The 20,517-nt window shown below is 34.7% G+C and overlaps 2 protein-coding genes across 3 annotated transcripts; both read left to right on the top strand.

The window, feature by feature from the left end:
• The first annotated feature begins 5,844 nt into the window (after window positions 1-5,844).
• On the top strand, window positions 5,845-6,698 carry kappaB-Ras (NFKB inhibitor interacting Ras like 1). Its single transcript, XM_066393146.1, has 3 exons — window positions 5,845-6,028; window positions 6,080-6,346; window positions 6,401-6,698. Exons 1-3 carry the CDS (start codon window positions 5,930-5,932, stop codon window positions 6,653-6,655), a joined length of 621 nt encoding a protein of 206 aa, XP_066249243.1. The 5' UTR covers window positions 5,845-5,929; the 3' UTR covers window positions 6,656-6,698.
• Window positions 6,699-7,537: 839 nt separating this feature from the next.
• Window positions 7,538-18,993, top strand: LOC136411206 (phosphoenolpyruvate carboxykinase [GTP]-like). Of its 2 annotated transcripts, XM_066393706.1 has the most exons (11): window positions 7,538-7,691; window positions 8,110-8,147; window positions 14,510-14,624; window positions 16,473-16,618; window positions 16,741-16,913; window positions 16,971-17,106; window positions 17,164-17,431; window positions 17,486-17,699; window positions 17,761-17,962; window positions 18,097-18,295; window positions 18,392-18,993. In XM_066393706.1, the coding sequence occupies exons 2-11, from the start codon at window positions 8,122-8,124 to the stop codon at window positions 18,845-18,847; spliced, it is 1,935 nt and encodes a 644-aa protein (XP_066249803.1). In that variant the 5' UTR covers window positions 7,538-7,691; window positions 8,110-8,121; the 3' UTR covers window positions 18,848-18,993. The 2 variants fall into 2 exon arrangements, with proteins under 2 accessions (XP_066249803.1, XP_066249802.1); XM_066393705.1 differs by lacking the exons at window positions 7,538-7,691; window positions 8,110-8,147 and adding an exon at window positions 14,152-14,413.
• Window positions 18,994-20,517: the final 1,524 nt, after the last annotated feature.

The following is a 20,517-nucleotide window of genomic DNA, read 5'->3' as shown; positions in this document are numbered from 1 at the left end:
ATAAGGTTTGGCTATAAATTATGGGCTATGTGTGGCGATGATGGTTACTGCTTCAATTTTTATCTGTATTGTGGCAAGGAGGACCTTTCAAGTTTCTACGAAGATCCTCTTGGTTCAAGGGTGGTTACTAAGATGGCAGAATGTATCGAAGATCCTACTAGCCATATACTTTACTTTAACAACTTTTTTAGTAGTCACGGGCTATTTTATAAATTGTCAGAAATGGGACTTAGAGCTACAGGAACTATTAGAGACAACAGAATAAGAAAATGCCCACTAATAAATAACAAATTACTACAAAAGAGTTCCAGAGGAACATATGACTTCTGTTTTGATGAACAAAATAAAATTTTCATTGTAAAATGGAAAGATAATAAATGCGTTTCTCTAGCAACAAACTTTGACAAAATTGAACCCCTTTCATCAGTGATGATGATGGAGCGCCAAATCCAGAGAAAGGTTTCAAGTACCTCAGCCTAAAGTAATCTCAAATTATAACCGATTCATGGGAGGTGTAGATCAACATGACTGGTTGGTTGAGAAATATTCTATATCTATTAGGAGCAAGAAGTGGTATTGGTGTTTAATAACTAGAATAATAGACATGGCAATTGTAAATCCCTTCCTCCTCTATAGAGTTGTAAATGGAAAAAAATCTATTTCACTAAAAGATTTTAGAAGAACACTAGCGACCCATTATTTGAAATTAGGACATGAACGAAGAGTTCAAAAAGGAAGGCCATTCAGTTTCCCATCAACATCCGGAGTTCCAGATGATATAAGAAAAGATGGACGGGATCAAATTATTCAGAAAAGAGCTAACCAAAAAAGATGTCAATTCCCAGGTTGTAAAAGAAGGCCGTTAACATTTTGTGGCAAATGTAATGTTACCTTGTGTACTCTTTGTTTTCCTAATTGGCACAATAAGTAGATCTGTACTTATAGTTTATTTAGTTTTTGTAAAAAATAAAATTTATGAATTTAACGCCTAAATAATTTAACCAAAAATATAATAAAAAAGTACACGGCACATCCCCAGTGATCTATATATAGATCACCTTTTTTTAAAAAAACCGCTGAAAAAAAAGATAAATTTCAAAATGAGTTTTCAAATATGATGCTAAAAGACTAATTCGTGAAGAAAGCAGGACATTTTTTCACGACAAAATAATTTGGGCGCTAATGGGTTAAAGAGAACGATGAGTATCTGACTATATCATTTATTACAATCGATCTGCCTTTTAAAACAGATAGCGTGCAAAGCTGTGAAGATTCAAAAGCTTCCGTCTTAGAATCTACTCGCAATATGAATCACTTACCCAGCAGAATTTTATTATATGTATATCAAAAAGTGTTAGTACCCGGAGCAGTAATGAAAATATCACATTAAACAACAATATAAAAGCAGGTGCTTCAAAGGAAACAAGCTCTAGTCAAACTGATGCGAATATTCCTCTTGCTAGACTCACTACGAAAAGAAAGAAAATATTGGAGACAATCAAAACTGAAAAGGTAACCAAATTGGCAAGGGGAACAGATAAACAAATAGAAGGAATATGAAACGAAACAGAAATTGTTAGAATCCTATACTCAACCATAAGTCATCCAAATTAATAATAAACAGTTTTTCTAGCGGCGTCTAAAGACAAGCGGATTGATTTCACATATAAGTACCAATAAACTATTAATTTGGGGAACTCGACAGAAATGCACACCTTAGCAGTTATGATCGTATATTTTTCTTCTTAGAGTTAGTTCTATATATGTTAGAGTAATTAAATATTTTACCAATAGAATTATAAGTCGATCCTATTTCTTTTTTTTCTGATTTAATACACTGGGTCGACGGCCCAGTGTAATCCGATATTAATGATGTTAACATAAACAAGGGCCTGAGAGTGGTTCTAGGGAAAAGAGGGAAGGGCAGTTAAAAAGGATGATTTTCTTCGGGCCTCTTGGCTCCAGATGAATTTTTCTCGGTTTTTGTTGGAAAGTGAAAATAAAAAGTGCTGTCTGCGGAATAAAGTGTCTCATTTTCAATCCACCTACTAACATACATATGTATATAAGAGTAGTCTGAAGGTTTGTCGTCCACAAGACGTACACGATTCTTGGTCCTCTCTAATTTTTAGATAATAAAGCTATTTCATTCTAAGTTGTACCTCTTATTATCTCCCAAATCCAAGAAAAATAACATTCCAGATTACAGAATTTCAACCTTCACTCTCATTGGCAGAAGAATTTTTGAAAAATGCTCTCACCAAGCCAGTTGACGCATTTTTTAAAACATTTTCTCCGAAAAGCTTGTCCAGTTAATAGCGACCTAGACTAATTTGTATGCCAGTCAGAAAGGAAATCGTAACCTACAAGTAACGGAAAACGAGATAAAAATATTTATTGATATATTACTTTTTTACGGATACCATACGTTACCTGGACGTAAAATATATTGGAAAAGAGACGCCGAGCGCTATTGTCCATTGATTGCAGATTCCTTACGGCGACACCGCTTCGATGAAATTTTACGATATTTACATTTAGCTGACAATGTTTGAATTAATAAAGCTGATAGACTTTATAAAGTTAGATAAATTTTTGACTGTTCGTACGATGGTTTCAAGCGACTTTCTGTAGAGGAAAATTGTAGCGTAGATGAGAGCATCATACCCTATTTCGGCACGATCAAAAATTAGTTAGTCGTGATAAACCAATCAAGTTTGAATTTAAAATATGGTGTTTGGCTAAGGCGACGGACTTTCTTCATCATGCTGAACCATACTGTGGATCTTCGACTAATTTGCCAGTAGCTACATATGGTCAACAGGAAGATGCTGTTTTAGGTCTAGCACAGCGCTCTGTACCTCCAAAAGACACAAACTTATTTTTCGATAATTCATTTACATCTGTTGAACTTCTAGAAAAACTGACGAGTTTAGACTATGGAGGAGCTGGAACTTTGCGACAAAATAGAGTGCCAAAAGGCGCCAATTTTTCCGATGACAAATTGTTGGGGTTTTGGATGAAAGGGTGGTGAATTGAAGAAATTAGGAATCTGAACCTTGCTATTGGATGTTCATTGCTCGACTGCCTTCTTATCCATTCCTAACATTACCCCCAAAAATTCACACGCTAATAAAACTGTGCAAGCATTTTTGACGACGCAGCGTTATAGCACCGATGCCTTTGGCGGTCTTTTACACAATTAACCAAGACGGAAAACATAAATTGGTATTTTTCTTCAAAACGCTTACACTATTTTATCACAAATCGTTCAGAAAAACAAACCGTGGAACAATGGAGCTCAAATCCGATGGAAATCTAGTACTTCTGCGTTGGAATGATAATGCTGTTGTGACGGCTTTATCCAACTGTATTCCTATTCAACACCTAGAAACTGTAGAGAAAAATTCTCGAACTGGAAAAAACAAAATACAAATATAAATGCCAGGACCATCGTTTTCAGCAAAAATATGGAAAGCGTCGATTTAAATGAACAGTTTCTATCTTCGTACAGAACAACAACAAGAACGAAAACGTGGTGGTGGTCATTCTTTGGCTGGTCAGCAGATCACTCTTGTGTATAGACCTGGATGTTATGGAGGAAGTATTGAAATAAGAATGATCCGCTACTTGAATTCTGACGGCAAGTCACTTTATATTTGCTTGCAACTTGCGGGCAACCACCATTGAAACCAGGACGGTTCACAAAAGAATTATCTCCTGTTGTGGATCAAATACGATTGAATGATAAAAATCATTTAATGATGAGGGGAAGTGAGATATAGAGAAGATGTAAAGCATGTCCGAACGGAACAAGCTTTGAGTACAATGCATGCAAAGTAGCCCTGCATCCAAACACCTGCTTTGAAAATTAACATACAAAATAAAACTCGTTTAAAAATTCGTTAAATAAATAAAGTATTGTTTATAAATGTACTTTTTTAGTTTTAGAATTTGCTCATTTTGGTTGCATTTATTGACATATTTGCCCAGAGGCGTATTAGCGAGCCCCTGTTTTTTTTTGCACTTTTATTTCAAATAAAATTCAAATATACACTAATACATCTATTTAGTGTCTATGGATCTCCATTAAAGTAATTTTTGTTAGAACCGACACAAATAAAAGTTATGGGCACTAATGGGTTAATAAATATTTATATAGAGTGAATCCCTTTTTAAATTATACGGGGTGAGCAAGAAAAGTTATGGAAAGGTTAATTTCTCAACCAGAAACTTTATAATTACATATCTATTATACCTACCTTATCATACAGGGTGTTTCTAAATTATTGTGCTCTAAATAATATTCTGAACAACTTTTTTTGATAATTTTTTTCGATATCTCTAACGCGAAGCAAAATATCGAGAATTAACCCTGTTTGTGAATTTGTAGTGGGCAGAGCTTGCAGTTCAGATATCAGTTGAGTATCATAAAAAAATGTTACTCACCAAGTTGTAAGACTGTGCAAAAATTCAAATCTGTACCCCTTCAAATAGCGAAATTACAGGGGTGTCTTCATTTTAAATGCGACACACTGTAGAAGGTAGATTACATCAATTTTTTTTTCAACATTTGAAGGTGCGAGCAAGTTGTATATTTTTGCTTTGAATATTCGTTTTTCCCTGATGTCTATGGATTATTAAATCAAAATTAGAACACGGAGACTTGCCCCAATTTGACCGATTTCCTATCTTCTACAGTTTCAAAAATTCCTCTACGTTACACTAAGGTCACTCTCCTGCATAAAACTAATTTTCTAATCAGCCAGTTTCCAATTGCGTTCGGACAAATTGGAACGTGGTAACCGTACCGATTGCAGCATAGAAAATTTCGACCAGGACGACTAAGAGAAAAATTAATTAAATGCGAGAGCAAAAATTTGTGCTGAGTCAGTTGTATTAGAAAAGTAGTACCTGCGCAGTGTTTTGTTGTCTTTAATTTAATTTATTAGCTACTCGTTGGTGGGAATGTAAATTTTTAATGCCCCATAACAATTCAATTGCCCTCACATTTCCACGCCTCATTGCTAAAAACTATTAAGAAGTCGTCAGCAATCACCAATTTTAATCCCTTACTAATCCCACCATACCAATCAAATATAGTGAAAATCGGTGTCAACTGGACCGACAAACGCAAGAGCGTCGCGACGCCATACCAAACAATGTCTAGGACCGGTAATTTATTGTCGGCCAGGGCCCAACGGACTTCTAAATTTACATAATACCCGATTCTGTACTCAGTTCGCACTGATGAATGAGATTTGCCGTGCTGGTCTCGGGCACACTTTCGGGATTAAATTTGCATCGTTTCTCCGTTTTGGGACTGGCAATCCGAGATTTAATTCTTAAAGTGAATCGCTTTATAGGTAACAGACAATAAAGCAGCAATGGACTTTATTATTGCTGCTAAAATATATTTCAAGCGGAAAAATTGTTTTATAAATTGCCTGTGTTAAATTTAGGATTATAGGTCACTTTATATAATATACGGTAAAAATTTCAACTACCCGTGCAGTTCCTCGTTATTTTAAAAAAGTTATTGGAAAATTAAACTTCCATTCACATAGAGTACAAAGATAGTTTACATTCTCTACCAGTACATATGATATGCACATGTCAACAATAAGTGCTATGAGGGTATAAGCTAAATTACATCACCGAACTCATCTCTAATCTATGGATTTTATCTTTATGTACCATACAAGATTTAGAAACATATTTTTTCACAAAAAATTTGATTTTTACAAAGTTCTAATAATTCTTACTGTAGTTGTATAGTGTAACTTGAATGCGTTCATTGGAAAACCCCAGTAAAGCTGACAGTGATTGTTTGACTTTGACAATAGCTCTCACTAATCAGTTGTTTTTTGTTTACGGCAAATTTTTGAATTGTGATTAAAGAAAACGTTTTGTAAGAATAAAAGCAAATATGGGCAAAACCTCTAAAGTTGTAGTTTGCGGGATGAAAGGAGTTGGCAAAACTGCCATTCTAGAACAAGTAATCTATGGTAACATTACACCACAATCGGTAAGTAAACTTCCTTTCTCTTTACGCCAATGCAAGTTCATCCTGTACTAGGAATTACACCCCACTATAGAGGACATCTACGTAGCTAATATAGAGTCAGATAAAGGGGCAAGGGAGAAAATTCGCTTTTACGACACTGCGGGCATGGAAAGCTCGCAGACTGCCACTGCCAACGGCACTGCAACCCAACAGCTTTTGAGGCACTATTTAGTTCTTGCTGATGGGTACATTTTAGTGTATGACACTGAGAAACCCAACTCACTTGATGTCCTTCACTGCATCAAGAAAGATATTGATAAGAATAAAGACAAAAAGGAGGTAACTTATTGAAATGATAAAAAGTGTACAACTAAAACATTTGTTTGACTTCAGGTAACTTTAGTTGTGATAGGGAATAGAACCAAAGAGAACCAGTCTCCAGATATGCAGCCTCAACTTTCAGTTATAAGTAAAGCTGTAGATTGGTGCAATAGGGAGAAAATTAGACATTTTACAGCCTCGGCAATGCAAAGGTCAAGCCTTTATGAGCCTTTTGTGTATATTACCAGTAAGCTGAATCCTCCACCGAGTAAGAGCAGTTTTACTCCTTTGTCGATGGGTCGTAAAGTGCTGAAAGACACCATATAATTATGTTAAAATGGTTGTGAAATATTTATTTTTATACTTTTTATATTACAAATAAGCATTATAATTATTAGTCTTTAACTATGCATTTTTTCTTTTGTGTGTGTGCGGTTTGAAAGATAAAAAAGTGGTGTTTTTTGGGAAATTTTGGTAGAGATGTTTCTAATTGTGGACGGAATGGCGAATTCAAAATTATCAAGACGTTATGACGTTTATGTAATGTTTTTTTTCTTTAACTTAAAAAAGACTAATGCTTGAGAAACTACTTCTACGTCTATAAAGTGGTAGTTTGGGAATCAAAGTGTTTGGAAAAAATCTTAGAAATAGGTTTTAGCTATGTCACTGGAAAAAGCAATTCCAGACAATTCTGGTCATGGACATAAATGTAGTAATTTTCCTATTTTAATTAAAAAAATCTAATTGCCGAGGGAATCACTTCTATGTCTATAGAGCGGTAGACTAGGGATTAAACTACTTGGGAAAAACCTTAGAAATAAGATTCAGCTATGCCTCTGGAAAATGCTAACAATGCCAGACGATTCTGGTCTTGAACCTAAATACAGGATTTTCCTTTTTTAATAAAAAAATGCTATTTCCTGAACTCCCCACTTCTACTTCTATAAAGGAATAAATTATAAGCATATTTTAAACTTGAAATAGTTTCAAATATGTGTAATTTAAGTAACATACAGGAGATTCTTCTTCTGCTCGTTTTTTTTATCACTTTCTATAAAGATTTTTCATATTTTTAATTAAGAAATCCCCCTCGTGAATTATATTTCGACATCTTTCTGTCCGGCAACTTTTATCACCACTTTCTGCTGTTTACCAGCTAAGTGACGTTAATTAAAGAAAGAACTAAGACATCTAAGTAACTTATTGATTGTTTTCGTGTGTTTAGTATGGAATAATTTCAATCAGTTTACACAATCGATCCCTTTTGAGCCCGAGAACTCTTACAATTACTGTGTACTTAGTTGCAGTGCGGTGTTGTGAAACCTGTAGAGTTTATGAAAGTAATAATTTCTCCCTAGTGACAGTAAGTACGTATATTTATAGTTTAGCTATGTTAAAAAGTTTTATCTCTTGTTAAAAGATAGCAGCAATGGTAAACTATAAGAATAATTAATTGACCTTTATGAAAAATGCATAATAGGGCTTTATTAATTAAACTGATTTTAATAGTTTTTGGATTGTTGTAATTTACTTATTATTTATTGATTACCTTCCATCTTAATTAATTATTGTGGGCAGTTATAAATCACCCTGCATCACTTATCATGCGTTGGTAGTGTTTGTTTTTTGAATTATATCAGGCTGATAAACAGTGTTTTCAGCTAATAATAAGATTTCTCCACAGCAATATTTGGAAGGCAAAAACTTGATAAATTTCACAATTACTTAGAGAAAAGTTTTAAAAGTGATAGAATCATAACGTGGAATTTTTATTATTTCAGATTTAATTCATTATGACAGTGGTCTCTCTTTTAAGGCGGTAAGTACCCAGTATTATCGTTCTCGTTTGGGTTTTATCCTTGTTTGCTTTGCTGTTCAAAGCACTATCTGGGTGGCAATAACATTAAACTATTCAAAAGCAGATATGAAAGAACGTGAAGAATCAATTTCAATTGTCGCATTATTTTTGGGTTAAAGGACTGACAGTTGAACCCTCGCAAAAAAGCGACGTAACAATAGGTGCTCCTGAATCTAAAATATATCAAAATATCATGGTTTCTACCAACTTCAGAGATTTTCACTTAAATATCTTCACATCTTTGGCTGATATGCCTGAATTTCAAGCATTCAGAACTCCAGTTTAACGCACGCGTGTGTTAGAAATTCTTAATACATACGTGTGTCAAGAGAAACAAATGAATGATGGACATTGCGCAATGAACGACTGTAGTTAAAACAATTGGTAACATGCTGTTGTATTAGTAAATTAAGCAAAATATGTCCCTATCAACAGCTTAGCTACATTCCACGTATCTCCAACACAGCTAAAACGTGTCAACAATTTCGATAATAATATTGAATAAAAAATCGCTAACTGTTAAAAGCATCGCCTAGTCGGCCATTATAAAAATGATCATGCTTAGCTCTCTAACGATGAAGTAGTACCAGATTTATCTTGTGATGACCCCTGATGATGAGTACGAGCCTCGGCCGGGTAAAGTTTTTATTTTTAGTTTGTTTTATATATGATCCATCGTCGTGGGAAAAATAACTCACAAGAAAGAGTCTTAACACACTCACGCACCTTGCGTGCGCAACGTTTCACGCTAGTGCGCTAAGAGTTACTTCCTTCGCTTGTTATGTAACAACTTCTTATATGTGGTAAAGTGCTACTTGTAGCTTGCAAGTGCATGCGCTAAAACTGTTTTACCACACTCTCGTAAGAAATAGTTATCTAACTAACGGGTGCGGAAGCTGATACGTTATTTATCTAACAAATGCAGTAAGTGGTGCTCGATTACTGATTGAAATCCGCTTCGCGTCGTTCTCTCATTTACGATCGGTGTGCGATAAAGACATTTTTGCACGTATTGAGCATAATATTTTTCCAACCAGCATGTTTCGCTGTCCTTAGTAAGTTCAATTCAATATTAGCCTGGGGCAAAATATTTACATGCATAAGGGCTATAAGAGTTTTATTTCACTAATGCGATGAAGTGCTACAGCAAATGCGTAAAGAAAAGTTACCTCACCGCACGCTTGTAAGAAACAATTAGAATCAAAACGTCTCACTCGACCGCCTGAAGATGGGGATGGTAACATTTAGGCATTTATCATATATCCTAAGACGCAAATAGAGCGTTGAGGGTGGTAATTATCGAGTTCTAGTTGCACTCCTGTGATTTTCTAAATTAATATAGTTTTCATGTGTCTTACGTACACAATATTTTAAATATTATATTACATCATTCACGTTTCTCCATTTATTTTTTTATCAGGATTTCTGCGAAATCTCCGCAATTCCAAGGCAAGTTTCGTCATTCTAACTATTACGCTATAATGTTTGGAATTACCTACTTGAATAAGTGCTGATAACATTTATTAGTAACAAATCTGTTATTGTCTTTTTGCAACAGTAATTACCCATAATCTCCAAATAAAGCTCAATAGATCTCGAAAACAACATACTAAAATTGGGTAATAAATTTTACACATATCAATCTACGTCACTAAGGGGACTCCAACCCGTTGCGGAAACAAACGTTACATTGTACAAACAGCGATAATGGGGTCTGCTTGGAAACGAATGTCTAACGATTTGAAAACATTGCATCAGCTGATAATTTCACACACACCTTCGATGCGGACCAATCGCGAGGAAGTTCAAAGTCGAATTTATCTTCTAGAATTCGCGCTTAGGTGGTATCTAGGTTACATTTGCACGCTCGCAGAATTTATCACCAGCGATTTATTCAGAAAAAGTTGCTTGGATTTAGATCTACTGTAGGTGGAGGCTGCAGGGACATTCATAGGTGTCACCGTGCACCAGTGCAATACATTTAAAAACAGATTTTCAAAAAGTCACAAGGGTTAAAGTCTGTAGTACGTGCAGGCTATATCGGCTTCAAAGTCTTTTTTTTATCAGTTTATCGGGGTTAAGATGAGTTTCATTTATGATCAATGGATTTGTACCAATAAACTCACGTGGACTTAGATCTGCCATGCGTGGAGTTCGTACTTGATCATGGATTTCAAAGTTTGCTTTACTCAGTCAATTATCATTTTTATAAGTCAGTTATTTTTTTGTTGCCAAGTTTGTAGACATAAATAAATAAATAAATAAATATAGATATGGAGAATGGCTTGTATGTCACATTCTGTAGCTGATAACCTTATGTGGGAGTCATTTACTAACGACTTTGGACTTCAAATGATATCATTCATAGCCTCTGGCTTTTTAATGAGGAACGGCGCGAATTTTCGAATCAAAGTCCGTTTTTTGGATCATATAACCATTATGTTGAGTTTTTTTCATTAAATATAAATTTGAAATAACTACAAAAACATATTTCACAACGTCACTGAATTAGATCAGAGCACAGGTTTATGCAAAAAAGTGCCAGTCTTAGCTAACACAGAACTAAAGAAATTTTCCAATTAAAAATATATAATAAAGCAGTAAGTTGCAAACCTTCAACCTGAACTTGTCCTTTTACAATTGACCCTGTAGGGAGTCAAAACTTGCGTCAGAGACTAAATTATCAAGTTAGAGGCTTGGTGAACAGGAAGCGAAAGTCGTTCCTCTTCATCTGTGCTTAAGCCTGAGAAAAAATGCAGAACTATTGGTCTCATCAGTAACAGAATTCAAGGACCGCTACTGAGAATCTTGCCCTCTTTGTCTTGAAAAAGATTAAGATTTTGCGCGCATTCTAAAGCTTAATTAAAAGTTTGTCATGGTTCTTGCAAATTCTATTACATTCCACGGTAGAAGAAACGTCAGCAATTCTTCCACTTTTAGGAAAGAGAGAAAAAATCCAAGATAAAATAGTTGTGAAAATTCTCTGATAAAATTACGTACGTACGTGACAAAAATTCCCTACAATTTTTTATTGAAATAAAATTTTAAAAAATTTGGAAAATTTCTGGTAAAAGTTAATGTGGATTGATAAGAAATTTGAGGCCAGAACCATTTATTTGCTCTCATTCATTTTCATATCACAAATTTCGGTCAAAATTGATAGAAATCATGATTGAGCCGTCCAATCCAGAAGTTTCCTCTTGATCAAAAGATTTTTTCAAACGAAACGCAAAACTTTGATATCTTTTAAACGTTTCAGAACGTTCAGCAACGATTTTCGAAATTCACTAAAATTTTATTTTTATATTCACAGAACTGATTATCAATTCTTCTTATTTAGAAGCCTTTTCCTCTTCAGCGAAATATTATTTTATAGGTAAAAAATATATGTACATTTTCAGTCTTTTCCCGCGCTTCCAGAACATTAGGACATGCTCTCGAACGTTCTATGTAGGTCCAAATCAAACTTGTATCATGGTTCGCAAAATTTTCAGTAATTTTCAAAAAAAGAACATTGTAATGTTATTGTGCGTTAATCCTTCCCTTTTCTTGTATCTCTACAATATTCTGCGAGAAATCTCGAATTTACTAAAAAAATAATAACTATATAAATAAATAATAATTATATAATTAAATTGAAACATTGACAGATTCCTCTAATTTAAAGGCTGTTAAGGGTAGTTTTGAGTTTTATTATTATTATATATTTTTAGTATTATTATTATAGTTATTGAGTTTTACGCAACTATGGTAATAGTAGCTCAAATAAGACAAAAAATAACACCCAATAATGATTTTTATAACAAAAACGAGGTCGCGACGTAATCAACAAAATTTTAGACATTACGAGTCCAAGAATTTCATACTCTTTATTAGAGAATCATATGAAAAGTATTAAAACAATAAACAGTAGTGACAAAATTCATTAAAGGGAACAGAGCTCGGGATATAGTCACTAACGATCCCAATCCGAAATTAGAAGTTTCAGAATTTACCAGTTTTTTTTTTTAATGTGGAACCTGAGGATTTTTGGAATTCTCCTCGGTCAGATCCACAATTTGCAGAAAATTCCATTTAATTTTATTTTTAAAATTTGACCAAGCTTTTTTCTCAGAATCCTGAACAAAACATGGCAAATTGAGAAAATTTCCAGTGTTTTCACTAAATTGAATCGCAAATCCCTAACCGTCACCTTTATAAACACATAATCAACAAATGATTGTACGGTCGCAAAATATTGGAATCTATAGATCTAATCTATGAAACAAAATATGTTTTATCCGAAATACTGGAAATTATCATGTCTGGATCACAAGTCTTGCACCATCGATCAGCTGTCATTGAAGAAGCTGATTAGATGTGAATGTTCAATGATGAGCGGTGAGACGTGAACATTTTTGTATAAAATAGCGAACGGCGTAAATGTGTTTTTGTATTTAGTCGCAATTTCAAGTTTCATTGTTTGAAAATGTCTAATAATGTGGCATTTAATGTGTAAGTCTAACACGACAATATCTTTTAATGTTGGTTTAATGTTAAGTGAAATATCTGAAATAATTCAGTAAATGTGCAAAGTTGTGAAATACGTACTGCGGAATTTCAATCATTATTGGCACCTTCAAAATTGACCGTGAACCTGGTCACGGATCACAAGTTTAGTTGTTTATGCAATTCAAAGAAAAATTTCCTTTCCTATGGAGTGAAGTTTCTCAAAATCGGATAAAGGTTACATCAAATGGAACTCTTTTGTTTTTTTTCCTTTTTTTGACGTAATTTCTATTGGTCTCCAATAACTTACTTGTTACTAACTTATAAAGAATAAAAGAGCTTTCTAAAAAGGTTGAAATTGCGAAATTTACTCACTAAAAGTCGGAGGCACAGCAACGAAATGGGGGTCAAATCCACTAATAAATAAATTATTTGGTAATATTTTTTAAAATTTCTAGAGACTTTAAAATTCGAGATACGCCACTGAATTCTACATAGATTATAAAATCACGGATGTACCGAGTAAATTCTGAAAATGTGGTCAAATTTTTTCGCATTCAATGTTTGTAATACTTTTAAAAATTCCTAGAGACTTGACACTGATTTTTGTCATAAAAAGAGTCATAAACAACAATTCTATCTTTGACCTTTTGATGATCTTCAATGATGTGTAGATACGTCACTGATTTTTTGGACATCTCGCGACCATCAAATTATAATATTTTTATGTTCTTTAAAACTAGAGGCGAATTTGGTTTTTCAGAACTGTAACAAATTTCCCAAAATCAGTAGAATAAAAATAAGTTTTATTTAAAAAAAAACTCGATTTTATTAATCTGTTTTATATTATATTTCCAACCCTTTTTGGTATGCCCCTGATTTCTTTTGATGTGGCTGGTTTATGCTTAAAAACTGTGTTATCCTTGTTTTCATTTACTTTAAACACAAGCTTTTTCAATTACAGAGAACTCTTATAACACTCAATATATCATAGAGCATTGGTGCACTACCCGCCATGTATCTGCAATTGGGAATAATATCTCGAAATCCGATAGGGAAGTTCATTGTTCAAATATCAATTCTCCTTTCATTTTACACCAAATTCTATCCGTCTCGAATAGTTTCCATTAAAGCTCAAAATAGCTCGAAACCTAATAAACAAATTCAGGCCAAAGCCATATACAAATTGCAATTTTAGCTCCGCAAACGTACAAAGAAGACCAAAATAACCGTTCACTGAAGCCAAAAATACGTATCATGTTTATTCATTTTTTCAAATTTTTCTCATTGTTATCTTTGTTTTCTCAAAATCTCACGATTTCCAAACGTTTCTAGAACCCAGATGGAAATATGTTTTATTGATGTGGACCCGGTACCCGGTCTTATCTCCTACAGTTAGTCAATAATCCCGGGAGATAGTGAAAAAGTGGGGGTTCTCCAAACCATATAAAACACTCTCCAACCTGCTTATTCGCTTATACTATACACGTCCTTCTTTGTGTAGTGTTCGCTTTAAACTCTTGTTTCACTTTAACCTTAAGGCTGGCTAAGTCAGTGATAGTTAAACTTGTCCCCAAGTACCACCGTAAAAACTGTTTCGTTTCCAAGTCAGATAAGATCTACTTGAAGTTTATATTCGGTTTCTATTCTATGTACCATAAGAGTTACACTTAAAGAATCGGTTAAACTTTAATAGTCAAAATGCCTGATATCATTGAATGTAGCAGATCCAGCTCATCGTAAGTAATTGTTAACGAAATTTATCTTTGTCCCGTGGTTAATTCTATGAAGGTATTAGGAAACTGGTTTTAGTCTGAATTGGGTTTTAATTGCAGATACTCCAGGGAAGCTGGAAAAGTAATCAAGAACAGGAACCTCAATGTGGGGCTGTTCCAGCAGCTTAGAGGGGTCAGTGTGGTCAATGGAAGTGTGAAGGATTTAACTCCCAAGGTATGTAAAGCATTTGAATGATGCAATAATGAGGCCTACACATTAAAACCATGACGTTTTCCCACCTTTTATTATATTCAGAATTCAAATTTTTTTTTTTTTTTAATTATTTTATGAGTTTGCTTAGGAAATTAATTTGAATTTTTCTGATGAATTTTATAGAAAAATCTGAATTTTTCCAAGAATTCATTGAATACCGTTTTAGCTATTTTTCAAACCTGCTTTAAGTTGCTATTAAATCGAATCTTACATTTTGAATTTTAGATTGAATTTAGTTCTCAGAGGAAACTTCTCCAAAAAATCAGATTTTTTTCTAACAAGACCTAAAGTGTAGTTTTTATTTTCACTCAAGTATTCTTTAATTCAATTTCTGAGTTGAAACTTTACCAAAGCAGAATCTAATTTTTTCCAAAAAAAAATGTATTTTTTGAAAAAAACAAAGTAACTTGGAATTGAATTTATAACTACATTTTACTGACAAATACTTCTGTGAAATGGTTGAAGATCAGATGCAAGTTTTCATTTGCCTTCTTTTTGAGAAAACATTTTCATGGATTTGAAAATTTCTGATAATATTTTGAGAATCATTATCAGAGTCTGTACAATGTTTATCATTGTTTTCAGGTTGAAAATTTTCTAAATCAATAACTTGCATGGAAAAAGAATAATTTTGCATTTATTTAACTTTTGAGTATGAATATCTGGTCCTTCTAAGATTTATTTTCAGGTTGAAACATTCACCTGAAATGTGTGATAGAATAAGCTAAAATTCGTTTTTTTCGCAAAAAATGTTTTATTTTTCTGATAAAACATTTAGAATCGGAATTGGTTCGTTACAAATTTCCTTCAGAGCTATTTTAGTTTATAAGTTTCCCGAAGCGAGAAATCAAATTTTTCTGAAAAATCTTTCAGAGCGTAATCAGCTTATTCTAGACCTTTATTCTAATCTTTACTGGTTGAGAGTTTTATAAATTGAGCAATTTTTATGGAAAATCATTTCATGTGCAGAAAAATAAGAATTTGCTGAAAAATCTTTCAGAATCATAATGTCATTCATATGCATGTTGAGGTGAAAGCTCTAGCCCTAAAGGAGAACTGTGTATATACAAAAATGTCGAGTTGTACGCAACAATCTAAACTTTTCTGATGAATTGTTCAGAATCGTAATCAGCATTTTTAAAATTTTCTTTAGCCTCGTTTGTAATAGAAGTTTTACGATATGAAGAAATTGGATAATATATCAAAATTTCATATTTCTCAGAAAAATTAATTTTTCTGATAGATCTTGCAGGAGTGAATTCAGTTTTTTCGAAGTTTCGTTTTAACTTCTTTTTAGGCAGAAGGTTTCAAGAAAGAGAAAATTTGCAGAAAAAATAATGACTTTTTGCAAAACAATCTGAATCGTAATTCAATCTTTTTTGTTTTTTTCTTATTCTGGAAAATGGTTACAAAACATTTCCATTTTCTTTTCAAATTTTCTTTGTTTTTATCCTGTATCTGTCTTATAACCTGATATTTTTATCTCGTCACGAGCTAAGAAATCATTTCATTTAATAATTTCGTGAAATAATGGCTACAAGACAATTAGGAAATTCCAATAAACCAGGAAATTTAATGGAGAATGAACGACCATGATCAGATTACTTTCATAATATCATAATCGGCATTAAATCCAACATATTCCTTGTTTCCTCAGCTAATTTAAACACAACAATTTTTAAGGTAATTTTGAATTGTCAAACAGATTCCACTTAAATTAGACCGCATCACCTGTGAAGTAATTAGGAAAATTTACACATTCTCCTGTTAAATATTAAGTGTAATCATTTGCATTTTTTGGGTATGTAGGTCAAGGTCTATGTGGAGGAAAAAATCGATCTGTGCCATCCTGAACGAGTGCACATTTGCGACGGAACCGAAAACGAGAATGGCCACCTCATCCAACTTATGCAACAACAAGGAACCATCGTTCCTTTACCCAAATATGACAATTGGTAAGTTATTACCTTGTACCTCAATTCCTCAAGCACCTAACGCCATCTCCCATCATCAATCATACTCTTTCAATTGCGACATCTATCATTTCTAATCCTTACTTGACTATTGTCCTCTATAGTTGGCTGGCGCGAACAAATCCGGCTGACACCGCCCGAGTAGAATCAAAAACTTTCATTTGTACCGAGAATCGATCTGAGACGATTCCAACGCCGGTAGATGGCGTCAAGGGCACTCTAGGCAACTGGATGTCCCCGGAAAAGATGGACGAAGCCGTTAAGGAGCGATTTGCCGGTAAGTTGGGATTTTGACTGACATATCAACAATGGTGACATATTAATGTTGTTGTAGGTTGCATGAGAGGGCGCACTATGTACGTGGTACCGTTTTCTATGGGTCCGGTGACGTCACATTTATCTAAGATTGGAATTGAACTAACGGATTCTCCGTACGTCGTAGCTTCGATGAGAATTATGACAAGAATGGGGTAAGAGGCTTAACTCTGACATGCGTTTTCTACGTACTAAAATGTGCTTCTCTTCAGAAATGAGGTGCTTAAGAAGCTTCAAGAAACTGACGAATTCGTCAAATGCCTCCACTCGGTGGGGACTCCGTCCAGCGGTTTCATCGAGATGCCTAGCTGGCCTTGCGATCCAGAAAGAACTATAATTTTGCACAAGCCCCAAAACAACGAGATCGTCTCCTATGGGAGTGGCTACGGGGGTAATTCTCTGCTCGGCAAAAAGTGCTTCGCCCTAAGAATAGGCTCCACCATCGCCCGAAGAGAGGGATGGCTCGCGGAGCATATGCTGGTCAGTTTTTGATCGCGAAGCTACGGGTTTAGGGTAACCGGCTTGCGCCCTTAGATTCTGGGCATAACCAACCCCAAGGGGGAGAAACGCTATGTCGCGGCCGCCTTCCCCTCCGCCTGTGGTAAGACCAATTTAGCCATGATGACCCCCAAACTTCCTGGCTTCAAGGTGGAGTGTGTTGGAGATGATATTGCCTGGATGCGATTTGACAAAAACGGGCAGCTCAGGGCTATTAACCCGGAAAACGGCTTCTTTGGAGTAGCTCCAGGTGAATCAGTCTCGCCCCTTGCTTTGGCAGCTATAAACTCAATTCTAAATATCGGTTACAGGTACTTCTACCAAAAGCAATCCCATAGCAATGAAAACCATCTTCAAAGATACAATATTCACTAATGTAGCTTCCACCAGTGACGGGGGAGTGTTTTGGGAGGGGATGGAGGATGAGATGCAGGCAGGAGTCACCATTACTGACTGGACTGGGGTAAAGTGGTCTAAGGAGCTGAAAACGCCAGCAGCGCACCCGAATTCCAGGTAAAAGTCGTTGCCTTCCAAAGCAAACTACTTCGAGACATTTCTAGAAACGTCGAGAAAGTTCTAGGAAGTTCTAAAAACACAAGTCCCAGATTTTGTAGTTTCAATTTTAATTTAAAAAAATGTATTGATAGGTTTTGCACCCCGGCTAGTCAATGCCCTATAATAGACCCCAAATGGGAGGACCCAGAAGGAGTACCAATCTCTGCGATTCTCTTCGGAGGCAGAAGACCCCATGGGGTCCCCTTGGTCTATGAGGCCATGAACTGGCAACATGGTGTTCTCATTGGAGCAGCCATGAGATCCGAGGCTACAGCTGCAGCTGAGCACAAGGTAAAAGACTCTGTCCCTACACTATCTTCTACTATGTCCCTCACCATTCCACTAACATTCACATAATAAAACTCTTCTTCTCTTCCTTCCAATTAGGGTAAAATGATTATGCATGACCCCTTCGCAATGCGTCCTTTCTTTGGCTACAACTTTGGCGACTATCTCCAACACTGGCTTTCAATGGAAAACCGCTCTTCCAACCTGCCAAAAATCTTCCATGTCAACTGGTTCAGGAAAGGATCGGACGGAAAATTCCTTTGGCCAGGTTTTGGAGAGAATTCCCGCGTTTTGGATTGGGTGCTACGCAGACTGAACAATGAGGACTGCGCGCAGAAGACTCCGATCGGTCTGGTGCCTTCTGCAGGGAGCTTAAACTTGGAGGGACTGCATGACAAAGTGGATATGGAGCAGTTGTTTGGTCTGGACAAGGAGTTTTGGCTAGAGGAGGTGTTTGCCATTGAGAAGTACTTCAAGGAACAGGTGGGAAAAGACATGCCCGCGCAGGTGACGCAACAGTTAAGGGATCTTAAGAAAAGAGTAGAAGCTATGTGAAATAAATTAAGTTTTGTATAAGTGTATTTTTTTTTATAATGTAAGACAAAGCTATACACGCCCAATGGGCTCAGATGTACTAATAAATGCTACTTCCATTTTCAAAATCTTCTAGTTTTAAGGGTTATTTTGTATTGTTATGATTATTTTTTAATATAACAAAATATATTTCAAATGGTATTTTATTTGGAATTACGTGCCAAAAAATGGTAAGAATTTCAAAATTGGAAAATATGCTAAAATAATGCAGTTAGGAGCTCCTTGAAATTCTGTCTATTCTAATCTATCGGAATTAACACTTGCGTGTGCCTAAATAAAGCTTGTGGACACCGCAACATGAAAGCTTTAGTTGCATACGCTGTTTTAAGTTAAGATCGTCAATCTCTATTAGATTAAATAAAAAAATGCTATTCGATGACGAGCTAAATAAAAAATCGGAAATTTTGTAGTCAAGGAGTCTTAGATCAGGTTTGTCAAATGCACTAACTGCGCATGACTCCTTATCTTTGTTCAAGGGATATGGAGGTGAAGATCATTTGAGGATAGCTTTTGGTTCCTATAACTGAATTTGTTTATTATGTTGGAATTTTCGACATCTATGACCTCCTTAGTGTTTAGAATTTGGATTTTAATCGAATTTTCGAGAATCTTCACATATTTTCAATACAAAAATTAATGAAGGATTTTTAGAAACAGGAGGTCGCGTAAAGCTTTATAGCAAAAAACTTTCCTTGACAAATAACGCTTTTTCATATATTAAAGGACCCTACGGGATTCACGTCATCTACCGTGCCAAATAGGGTTTCGAAAATAGAGCCAATAATCAGGGAAAATGATAAAACATGTTTCTGTATTTTTTAAAATTTGGTACAATTGGACAAAAAAAGTTACGCCTTTGACTTGAGAGGGTTTAATACTTTGAAGATTCGGCTTTAATATTTGGTATTAGCAAGTGAATTTTTAGACAGCAAAGTTGTGAAAAAAAAAATAAATTGTTTGAATTATTTCGAACAATTTTCCACTGATAGGTAGCAATATAAAATTTCTAAAGTTTCTGGAACATTCTAGAAAACGAAAAGGAAATAAATCTTAGTGGAGCAAAATTAGAATGATTTTAAAAATCTTTCACCGATCTGAATCGTTATTTTCTGAGGATAAACTTATTATTGTTCTAGTCAAAAATCGAAGACACAAATAATTGAAAATTTGCATTATGAAACCGTTTTAAAGTACTCACATTGCATCACAGGTATTATCTTAAGTATGTTAAATAAATACTCAGAAATATAATTTTGTGGTAATTGTTCAAATGTTTTGATCAATTTCCTATATCGCTCGAGTTGTCTAAGGATGTGATGTAGGATTTAAAGAGGTTAAAAAGGTCAGGAAAATTATAAACATTTTTCCTTTTTTTAAAGAAATTTCATACAATTCCCCAAAATGAAGTCAAGCCCCTAACTTTTTTAAAAGCTTTGCAGGCTAAAAAGGCCGCTACAAAACTTGAGGCTCACAGGAGAATATCCGAATAGTTAGGGTCGTGCCAAAAAAGCTTGAAGAGATTAAAAACATCCAAAAAATCGCAATGTCTCAAGAAATTTTACAGTTTTTTAAAGGAAATCTGATATTAGAGAACCGAAAACTTTCAACATTCAGCTTCAAGTTATTGGGTT

The sequence above is a fragment of the Euwallacea similis genome, chromosome 9, assembly GCF_039881205.1.
Source record: "Euwallacea similis isolate ESF13 chromosome 9, ESF131.1, whole genome shotgun sequence".
Lineage (NCBI taxonomy): Eukaryota > Metazoa > Arthropoda > Insecta > Coleoptera > Curculionidae > Euwallacea > Euwallacea similis.
Note: the sequence above shows the minus strand (reverse complement) of the source record. Positions and strands in the feature narration are given on the sequence as shown.